We start from the raw sequence: 11,903 nt of genomic DNA on the forward strand, positions 1-11,903 counted from the left end.
CATGACATTACATAATTATGTTGCAACCTTCGTCTATCAAGCAAACAATTATATAAATATTTATATGTAGTTGATAGAGACAAAGGCAGAATTCGACTTAATTAAGCAGGTTTTATTAAGACATATTTTTATATGGGTCGGGACACTTTAAAAAAGCAGCACAATGAACAGAAATCTTAAATAACAAACGGCATTGCTTCGCTTCTTCGTTGACATGTCTGCTGCACATGTCCTTGTTGTTTTCAACACAGATAATCTCCACGTGCTTGTTGTAGAGAGGTGGAGTCGAGGCGCCGCTTACTTTCGTTTCATTGGAATGGAGGCGGGAAGGCGCCGCTTACTTTCGTTTCATTGGAATGGAGGCGCAAGATTTGAGGCAAAACATTTTTACAAAAAAAGTATACAAAAAAATTTACAAAAAAAGAAACCTTTCTTTTTATGTTCGAAGCTTGTGCCATCGAACGAAGCTTCGAAGTATTTAAGACAGCCCATTAGATTCCTTACCTCAGATCAGATGTTCTCCAAAAAGATTATTCCAATTCCTGATCGCCATTCCAAATATCGATCGCGTTTATTGATCCAACGCTGGGTGGTCGAAACACCGATTCCACGCTGTTCTGATGGTCCAGAAGAATCCGATCTTCTCGGGTGACTTGTCTGAGAAGTAAAATGAGGAAGCGGGATTTTTCCCCCCCATGCTTTTCATTCAGTCTAATCCAATGGGGTGCAGTACCACAGGGAGAGACGATAGGGGCCGGTATTTTCCCAATGGAGCTCAGAGAGAGTTCCAGTGGTAACGGGAGGCTAGATTGATGAAATATGAATGGAAATCGCGGGGCCTACTAATCACCCCAAAGTACCAGAAAATACCCCAAAGTAGGGCTGGGCGATATGGAAAAAAATCATATCGCGATAACGATATGATAATTTTATTTTATTTCTCGATATCGATAATTATCGAATTGTTAAGTATAAAAAGAATTAAAAAAAAAAAACAAAAAAAGTTTTTTTTTTTTTTTTTTTAACAACAGATGTATGTTTATTTTGCAGCAATTCTTTGTCATTGCCGCCATTTTTAGTGTTACATCCCCTCACACTCCAGTTCTCAGGCTGCAGCTGGTTTAAAAGCTAAAGTAAACCGGCTTCTCTGCTGGCTCTGCTAGTTTATTTTCGATCTTTTGGCGCTTTTTTGGTGGACAAACCACCGCACATGTGCACTGTGACTCGTGACTGGAGTCTAGTTCTGCTAGCACACATAGCCTACTGTGTACAGACGGTTTCAAAATGTATTTTAAATTAGAAAGCAAACAAAATAAATGGACAAGAGAAAAAGAAATCTGAATTTGGTCAGTATTGTCATTTGGACAAGCAAAGCCATTACTTTAAGTTGCAGGCAAGAAAGACAAGTCTGTCCACTGTCTCTGGTTTTAAAACTGAAAAAAAAAAAAAAAAAAAAAAAAAAAAAATTATTTCGATATTCGATATCGATTATTAAAATATATCGTGATATTTATCGTTAGCGTTATATCGCCCAGCCCTACCCCAAAGTACCCCAAAGTACCCTAAAATACCCCAATCTATCTAGGTCGTCCTCGGACGGGCCCTCCATCGGTGCTTCCAGTCATCCCGATCCTCCATGCATCTGACTAGCTCGTTGGTGCTTTCTGTTCCCGCATCTCTCCTGAGTACGTCCACGTAGGTTAACGTGGGACGTCCTCGTGATCAATGCCCGTGTGTTGGTTCCCACAGCACAAGTTTGCTGGTTGGCATCTCATGGTGTCTCTGGCAGTGACCTGCCAGACTCATTCTCCTGACTGCCACTTTATCGCTCACCTTTAGCACCCCCCCATACAAGTTTGCATTAGTGACATGCTCATCCCTGTTGATGTTGAGCACCACACGCATCATTCTGGTGTAGCACCCATCCAAGGACTTCTGCAGGGTGGGCTTCAAGGTCCAGCATTCACTGCCATACAAAAGGACAGACTCAACTGTTGCATGAAAGAAGTTGAGCTTGATTTGACGGGGGAGGTTGGATTTCCACACACTGATCATGCCGTTCGGAGCCCTCCACGCAAGTGCCTTCCTCACTTTAAGGTCTTGCTCGGACGAGTTGACCCACGAGCCCAGGTACTTGAAATCACTGACTTCCTTTAGAGCAGAGCCTCCTGGGCCCCGTTCCCCGTACCTGGTTCAACTAAGTCGATCAAGATGTCATTATCCAGATTCAGTTAACCCGATGTTTGAAGCCGGGATTTTCCTGTTCCTCGAAGGTGGATTCAGTCTCGTTAACTCGATTCAGACTTGAGACCCAGGCTAAATGCGCGCGGCCGCTTCAGTTGAAAAGCCAGCACGTATCGATGGCAGAGATCCTGATTCTCTAACGGCATTGATTGATTAATTGATTTAAAACTTTATTGACAGATTGCAATACGGCTCAATCGCCTCGCCGACAAGTTAAATGCGTTATCTATAGGCTAATTTTAAGTCCCTCATTACCTCAATCAATCAGATTATATTTCTTTAAACTTGCCTGCTGGATTGAATAATCAAATGAGATCTTGCTAGCGAAAATAATTAGTTAAACTGTTATACAGAATTACGATACGGCTCTCTTACCCATTGATTGATGTGTGGTCGATCTTTTACTTATCTCCACTGTGGTCTAACGGGTTGTTCTTTTGACTTTCACGCAGACGACCGGGGTTCGAAACCCTAGTCTTTTCCTTCTTTTTGCAATATAGGAATAATTCAATTTGGTGCACGTTGAGAGCTATATAAAGAATGACATCCTCAATGCATGTAGATTTATAATATTTTAACTTAAAACCAGGCTACTTTGGCGTATAATCATTAATATTATATTCAAAAAAATTATATTGGAAACACGGGGTTTCGAACACCGGTCGCTGGGTTGGCAGGCTTGAGCACTACCGCTGAGCCACTGTGCCAGATGGGATAAATTCATTGTTTATACATTAATGAACGAGAGACCCGTGTTTAGAATATTCTTTATTTTGAATGAAGTTTTATTTCTTTATCCTCATTCATTAATGTGACGTCAACGGCTCATTCAATTTCTCAAATCCGTCAAACAGCGCATCTCATCAGACATCTTAATCCCAGTTACAATTAAAATAACCACATAAATGTGTACATCGCACCGAGCGAGCGCCACGGTATATATAACGTGCATTATTTAGGACAAAGTGAATTTAGTATCAGCATTTTGGGTCTATTTTACATTTCAAAAGCCCCCTCTGGAAGAATGGAGCACAAAAACGTAATTCAGAATGGTATAATGCAGATCGTAGACTGTGGGAATAATTTCAGGAAACGGGCTGTCACTTCTTTGCGGGGGCGTGGCGATGGTTGATCCGGCTAACTTGAACTTAAACCCTGCTTTCGACCAGGCTCAAACTTTTGGATCTGTTGTCATGGTGATCTGGACAATCCAGGTACGGGGAGCCGGAAAGTCCGGCTTAAGTCAGACTTCACCGAAAGTTATCCGGCTAACTCAGTTATCCAGGTACGGGGAACGGGGCCCTGTTGTCCTTAGAGGTGGATGATCCGGGAGGATGTTATACATTATGACCTCGGTTTTCTTGGCATTTAGTCTAAGGCCAACCTTGGCGCACTCCGTCTCCACTCTGCACAGGAGTTCCTGTGCCTGCTCCACCTGGTCAGAGAGCAGGCTGATGTCGTCCGCGTAGTCAAGGTCTGTTAGGACTATGGCGGGGTGTCGTCTCGATCTCCTTGGGGTTATTGTGAGACCAAGTTCCTGCTCCCGGCCATTGATGGCCTTCCTGAGCGCATAGTCGAGGACTATGACGAAAAGGAAGGGGGCAAGGGTGTCCCCTTGCATCACTCCAGCCAGGATGTCAAATTCTTCACTGTTGCCGTCTGGGGTTACCACCTTGGCCCTTGTACCCAAAGTATACCCCAAAATACCCCAAAGTACCCTAAAATACCCCAAAGTACCCCAAAATACCCCAAAGTATACCCAAAAGTACCAGATAATACCCCAAAGTACCCTAAAATACCCGAAAATACCCCAACGTACCCGAAAATACCCCAAAGTATTCCCCAAAATACCCCAAAGTACCCTAAAATACCCCAAAGTACCCTAAAATACCCCCCAAAGTACCCCCAAAGTATACCCCAAAATACCAGAAAATACCCCAAAGTATACCCCAAAATATCCCCAAAGTACCAGAAAATACCCCAAAGTACCCCAAAATACCCCAAAGTATACCCCAAAATACCCCAAAGTATACCCTAAAATACCAAAAGTATCACGAAATTCCCCAAAGAACCTCAAAGTTCCCCAAAGTATACCTCAATGTACCACAAAATACTGGCTCAGAGGTAGAGCAGGGCAAATGATCATATGGTCAATGGTTTGGTCATTGGTTTGAATCCCAGCTCCTTCTGTTCACATGCCGAAGTGTCCTTGGACAAGACACTAAACCTCAAATTGCTCCCAATGAGTCTGGCTGCCATTGCTCTTGATTGATTGATTGAAAACTTTATTAACAGATTGCAGAATGGGTACAATACAGTACAGCTCTGTGAGTGCATGTGTGAATTCGTGAAGGACAGGCAATTATAAAGCTCTTTGTGCAGGTAGGAAAGCGCTATAGTCCATTTCCCATTCCCAAAGTACCACATATTTTCAAAACAAATGTTTATTTTAATATATTATAATCTCCAAATGTAATAACATCTGTATTGAACACTGAACAGTATAAAAAAAAAATTCAAATCTTTTTTTATTTAAAATGTTCAACAATCATTTCTGTTTGGAAGCCTGGGAAAGTCTCCAGAGAATAGTAAATCATAGTTGTTGTTGTCATCATCTTGTCTGAAATTGTTTAAGTTAACCATGTTGTCTTGGAGGGTCACACTTCCTTTTGTCATTGACTTTAATTGTTGTCTTAGTTGTGTCATGGTTGTCTTCAGTGTTTGCACGTTTTCTGGTTGGAAGCCTTGGAAAGTCTTCTTCACTGAATAGTGAAGGTATGTTCATGTATGCTCAAAAGAGATTTGATTTCGTTTTTTCAATTTTTTTCTTTTTTTAAGATGACAGAATGTCCTGTTATGTTGTCATGTACAACATGTTGTCTCTTTTCTTCCGTCATTACTGGAATTTGTTCAACATTTTTATACTGTTCTGTTATTATTGTTGTTGATGTTGTGTTGTTATTGTTGAAAATTTAAAATAAAAAGATTTGATCAACATTTATTTTATACTGTTTGTTCAGTGTTCAATACAGATGTTATTACATTTGGAGATTATAATATATTAAAATAAACATTTGTTTTGAAAATATGTGGTACTTTGGGAATGGGAAATGGACTGCACATATATAGCTCTTTCCTACCTGCACAAAGAGCTTTATAATTGCCTCTCCTTCACCAATTCACACATGCACTCACAGAGCAATGGCAGCCAGACTCATTGGGAGCAATTTGGGGTTCAGTGTCTTGCCCAAGGACACTTCGGCATGTGAACAGAATTGATTGATTGAAAACTGTAATGTATGGAGTTAATACAGGGACTACTTAACGTTAGTCTACATACGCCCCTCTGGTCATGCGTGCTTACGTTACGCACAGGTCGTATAAGTGTACTGCCGGGTTGGGGTACGTCATTAAAGCCATGGGTTCAACGCTATCAACATCTCCGTGATTATTGGATTATGTAGTTGTGTAAATAGACAACATACACGACAAATTGGCGACGAGATTAAAAGTACCTACGTTTTTTCATTCATGGAACCACCGGAGGATGCCACCAGTCACGGAGAAAGAATAACTTGAGGTTCACGTGAGTCGGGTGGAAAAGTTTGACAGGCGTAATCTTGGACTGAATGGATAAAAAGATGTCGTTGATTGGCACTTTGGCTGCATTTGATAGCAGTATTGAAGACTGGACATGTTATGTTGAAAGAGTGGAGCTTTATTGCCAGGCGAATCTTATCGGCGATGAACAAAAAGCTGTTGTTCTGTTGAGTGTGATGGGCGCAAAGACTTACGGACTGCTGCACAATTTGCTAGCACCTGTGAAGCCCGCGGAGATGACATTCAAAGAAATTCAGGATACTCTTCAAAACCACTTGAGCCCCAAACCATTGGTAATAGCTGAGAGATTCAAATTTCACAAGCGAAATCAGGACAAAGGGGAAAGCATATCTGAATATGTTGCCGAGCTACGCAGATTGTCAGAACACTGTGATTTCAGACTAGGCCTAAATGATGCGTTGAGGGACAGACTAGTTTGTGGTATGCATAATGAAGCCACACAAAAGAAACTACTGTCAGAGGAAGACCTTGATTATAAAAAGGCGCTCAACATAGCAATATCTATGGAAACTGCAGCAAGGGGAGCATCAGAAATACAACAAAAGGGGTTAGAGTATGAAACCAATAAAATGTCACTGAAACCAGGAAAGCAATGTTATCGTTGTGGCAAGACATCACACGATCCAGATGAATGTTGGTTCAAAGACAAAGAGTGTAGAAGATGTCAGAAGCAAGGTCACATTGAGAGAATGTGCAAATCAGGGAAAAAACAGTACTCTAACAAAACACAAGGTGGCAGGAAAGCAGCACCCAAAGGGAAATACAAAAAGCTGCATAGAGTGACTGAAGAGAGTTCAGATGAACATGAAAGTGATGCAGAGAGCAGTGACTTAGGATGTCTAGAGCTGCATCGCATGAAAGAGACAAATGCACGGAAAATAATATGGATCACTCCAGAAGTGGCAGGAGCGAGACTCAAAATGGAGTTGGACACAGGCTCCGCCTTATCAGTAATTTCTGAGAATGACTACAAAAGACTGTATCCACAGATAGCTCTGAAAATTACAAAGGTGTTGCTGAAGACTTACACCGGAGAAAGTGTGGCTCCAAAAGGGAAAATACGGGTCACAGTGAAATACAAAGACAAAACTAAGGAGCTGGACAAGTATGTTATACCAAATGGGGGTCCTCCGCTGTTTGGCCGTGAGTGGCTCAGAAAAATTAAACTGGACTGGTATGCTGTTAAATCTTTGTGTGTGTCAGCAGGAGATGAGAAGAACGCCACGTCTGGGAGACTGTCAAGGATACTCGCAGAGGCACATGAAGTGTTCGGGAAGGAACTGGGAACACTAAAAGGTATAAAGGCAAAGATTGAGATAGAGGAAAATGCAAGCCCGAAATTTCATAAAGCCCGGCCCGTGCCTTATGAAATCCGCCCCGCAGTAGAAGCGGAGTTGAAAAGCTTGGAACAGACAGGAGTGCTGTCCAAGGTGGAGTGGAGTGAATGGGCAACGCCGATAGTCCCAGTAATGAAGAAAAACATAGACACAAAGCCAGGAAGTCAAACTAAAGTGCGCATTTGTGGGGACTTTAAATTAACTGTAAATGCAGTGCTCCACACCGTACAGTATCCTCTGCCCCGTATAGAGGACATCTTTGCCTCCCTGTCAGGAGGGGAACATTTCACTAAAATTGACCTGGCTCAAGCATACCTGCAGATGGAGGTTGAGGATTCATCAAAGCCGTATCTGACTATCAACACACACAAAGGCCTTTACCAATACAACCGCCTTGTGTTTGGTATAGCTTCAGCCCCAGCTATCTGGCAGAGGACAATGGACCAGGTACTACAAGGAGTCCCAGGTACACAGTGTTACCTTGACGACATTCTTGTTACCGGCAAGGATGATCAGGAGCATCTATCAAACCTGGAACAGGTGCTCACAAGACTGCGGGAATATGGACTGCGAGCTAACCAACCAAAATGTGAGTTTTTCAAAAAGGAAATATCCTACTGCGGACATGTGATCAACAAGAACGGCCTACACAAATCTCAGGACAAGATTGAAGCTGTGCTTAAAGCACCACCACCAGAGAATGTGTCTCAGCTCCGTTCTTACCTTGGACTTGTAAACTACTACCACAAGTTTTTACCCAATCTATCAACTGTGCTGCACCCTCTGAACACGCTGCTGCAGGCAGGAACACACTGGAAGTGGACTGACAGCTGCAAGAAGGCTTTTCAGGAGTCTAAGAGTCTCATCACGTCAGAACAGGTGCTCGCTCACTTCAATCCATCTTTACCCATTAAATTAGCATGTGATGCCTCACCTTATGGCATTGGAGCGGTGTTGTCACATACATTTCCAGATGGCTCAGAGAAGCCAATAGCCTTCGCCTCAAGATCATTAACTAAAGCTGAGCGCAACTACGCTCAAATTGACAGAGAGGCCCTCAGTCTCGTATGGGGGGTCAAGAAGTTTAACCACTACCTGTATGGTCAAAAGTTCACGCTTCTGACCGACCATCAGCCTCTCATATCTATCTTCAATCCCCGGAAAGGCGTTCCGATAATGACGGCGCAGCGGCTACAGCGGTGGTCACTCTTCCTGGGGGCACATCAATATGACATCGAGTTCAAGGGGACGAAACAGCATGGGAATGCTGACGGACTGTCACGTCTACCCCTGCAAACCGCAGAGACAGCCGCAGCTGTCGACCCAGCAGAGGTGTTTCACACCACAATCGTCAACCAGCTGCCAGTGACCAACGCTCTCATCCAAAGAGAGACACGCAACGACCCCACACTGTCACAGATCTATGACATCACTGTGAAGGGGTGGCCACGACACGGTAACTCAATATATCCAGCATTCTCAGCGAGGAGAGAGCAACTGTCAGTGTGCCAGGGAACGCTGATGTGTGGTTCACGAGTAGTGATTCCGTCCAAGCTGCGCTCCAGAGTGTTAGAAGCATTACATGAAGGACACCTGGGAACCGTAAAGATGAAGAGCCTGGGCCGCAGTTATATGTGGTGGCCAGGAATCGATAAGCAAATTGAGGACATGGCAAAGAGCTGCCCCGGATGTCAGAAGATGCAGAATGCACCACCACAGGCTGCTCTACATCCATGGGAATGGCCATCATCACCGTGGCAGCGAGTACACATTGATTTTGCAGGACCATTCAAAGACTCGATGTTCTTGATCGCTGTAGATGCGCATTCAAAATGGCCGGAAGTGATAAAAATGAAGTCAACTACATCTGAGAAGACCATTTCTGTGCTGAGGACTGTGTTCGCCAGGAATGGTTTAGCACAACAGATATGCACAGATAATGGACGCCAGTTCGTTTCGGATGAATTCCAGATGTTTGTAAAGAGAAATGGAATCAAGCACTTCACATCGGCACCATACCATCCAGCCACGAATGGCTTAGCAGAAAGGTTTGTGCAGACATTCAAGAAAGCAATCAAAGCGATGGATAATGAAGATCTACCGATCCAGCACAAAATCGACAAATTCCTCTTTGCATATCGTAATGCCACACACGCCACTACCAACCAGACGCCAGCTATGCTGTTTCTCAAAAGAAACCTAAGGTCTCACATGGACCTTCTCAAACCAGATGTGCGACGTGATGTGGAGGACAAACAGTTCAAACATCTTAATGACAAACCAACAAGGAGCTTCAAAGTAGGACAGGCGGTTCTCGCTCGTGATTATCGGAAGGACAAGTGGAACACCGGAACAATCACTTCACGTGATGGACCACTGATGTATACTGTGGACATGGGAGATGATTTATGGAGACGTCATGTTGACCAAATCCTGGACACTCAGGTACAGAGCAGTGTGTCACCTGGCCTGGGCGCGTGTTGCTTAATGACAAGCATAGAGTGCAAGAATGTGACAATTTGACCATGTGACCGCGGCAACGCGGGAGAGCGGCAGTGCGGAAATAGGCTGTCTCTAAGACAAACTCTAACCTTAACCAGCTCCTTAACAGCGCCTAAACTCAACCGTTCTAACCTTAACCAACTCCGAAACAATGCCTAACCTTAACCTTAACCTTAACCATGCCTAACCTTAACCATAGAAAGAATATTGCCATTCTCTTTGACAAACTCTAACCTTAACCAGCTCCTTAACAGCGCCTAAACTTAACCGTTCTAACCTTAACCAACTCCGAAACAATGCCTAACCTTAACCTTAACCATGCCTAACCTTAACCGGCGAAAGAATACACGTTAAAAAAAAATATCACGTTAAAAAAAAAAAATCATGGGATTCGAACTCGTCAACAACGAACCGCAGGACCGCTGCTCTGCCAGGTGAGCTGAAGCGCCGAATGAAAATCTTGGCTGATTACTGCGGCGGTTACCTAATTCCGCTCGCGCTCTGCCGCTCCGCTCGCTCTGCCGCTCCGCTCGCTCTGCCGCTCTGCTCTGCGGTTGCCGCGCCTGCCGCGGGGCATGGCGCAGCCAATCAGGGAAAACGCGGAAGCAAAAGCAGCACTCTATGCTTGTCATTAAGCAATAGGCGGCCTGGGCTCACCTGAGCAGGAAATAGACAATCCAGTTTGCTCAGACAATCCAGTTTACTCAGCACCACCCACCGTAGCTCCGTCCGAAACTGAGAGCTCTAGTGCTGATACCTCACCACCTGCGATGTCTCCACAGCCTGGTTCCCCGCTCTCAAACGAGCCAGTGAGGCGCTACCCAGAGAGGCAGCGTAAACCGCCTCAGAGACTTAATCTGTAGCCCAAAGGCCATGTTGTTGTGTATTCAGACATGTTTGAAAACATAATATCATAATTATTTTGTTTATTTTTTGTTATTATATATAGGCCTACCGTTAAGCTAAAGGGGGAGGATGTGTAATGTATGGAGTTAATACAGGGACTACTTAACGTTAGTCTACATACGCCCCTCTGGTCATGCGTGCTTACGTTACGCACAGGTCGTATAAGTGTACTGCCGGGTTGGGGTACGTCATTAAAGCCATGGGTTCAACGCTATCAACATCTCCGTGATTATTTGATTATGTAGTTGTGTAAATAGACAACATACACGACAAAAACGTTATTAACAGATTGCAGAATGGGTACAATACAGTATGGCTCAATACACACAATTGTTAAGGGGATGCAGACCAGAGAAGGACTTCTTGTTTACATCACGGTCCCCCATTTTCAATTCATCGTAACATTTATGTATGAATTGTAAAATATTTCAATAAATATGAACATGTTAATGCTATACTACTACATAAAGTGAATTTATACTGAATTTGTCTTACGCTTCCATTATTTTAATGCAGGGATGTTCACAGCATTTCACTTTCAACCAGGTATCTGATTAATTTAATGTACTAGCAACTAGTAGTTCACCCAGTCCTTGTTGGACTGATAAGTGGTTGCCTAGTGGAGATTTAGGATTCACTGTGTACCCTTGCCTATTATTGATTGATTCACGTTAAACAACCTCCGTGGCCGTGTGTGCAAAATACATGTGCATTTAGGTCCCAAACGGATATATCCCGAATAGCCCCCATATTAGCTGCATGCTGCATTGTCCTAATATTACACGAATTAACACATATTGATTTGAATGACGAATAAAGTACTTTTGCGACAGAGGATCTCACCAACCTGTTCTGCGTTTCGGGCCGAAGTCCAACAGCTTGCGCTGGCGGTCAATCTCCTCTTCATACTGTATTATGGTTCTTTCAAATGCCCCAAATATCTCCTCTGCAGCCGCAGTTAATCGCTCATTGACCAATATTTTCAGTATTTGTATTCTAGCCATATTTAGAGAGGAACGAGAGGTAACAGATGAAAACAACAACAGCTGTAACTAAGCGACTTGGCTTCCCCTAGCTGGCACCAGCAAACGGTCGCGCAGGACTGACGTCATCGGGATAAAGTCGTGGTAAACTATAGAACTAACTTCCATGATACCTTTCACATGTTATGGTGCAAAGTGAACCACTAATATAGTCTAGGGGTACACTGAGTGTACTGCCCGCAACATTTAGGAAATTATAGTGTGTACCCTCTGCAAATATTTTAAATATTCTTGACTGCAGGGGAGACAT

At 43.5% G+C, this 11,903-nt stretch overlaps 1 protein-coding gene across 1 annotated transcript in view; it reads right to left on the reverse strand.

Annotated features, from left to right (window-relative positions):
- Nucleotides 1-11,614, reverse strand: part of LOC311234766 (uncharacterized protein) — a gene marked incomplete at its 5' end in the record, with an annotated part of 44,424 nt that extends 32,810 nt beyond the window's left edge. The window contains one exon of the mRNA XM_084322010.1: nt 11,458-11,614. Coding sequence (XP_084178136.1) covers nt 11,458-11,614 — 157 coding nt within the window. The remainder of the gene's footprint in view (nt 1-11,457) is intronic.
- Nucleotides 11,615-11,903: the final 289 nt, after the last annotated feature.

The sequence above is a fragment of the Notolepis coatsorum genome, assembly GCF_963971535.1.
Source record: "Notolepis coatsorum genome assembly, chromosome: 9".
In the NCBI taxonomy this organism is placed as follows: domain Eukaryota; kingdom Metazoa; phylum Chordata; class Actinopteri; order Aulopiformes; family Paralepididae; genus Notolepis; species Notolepis coatsorum.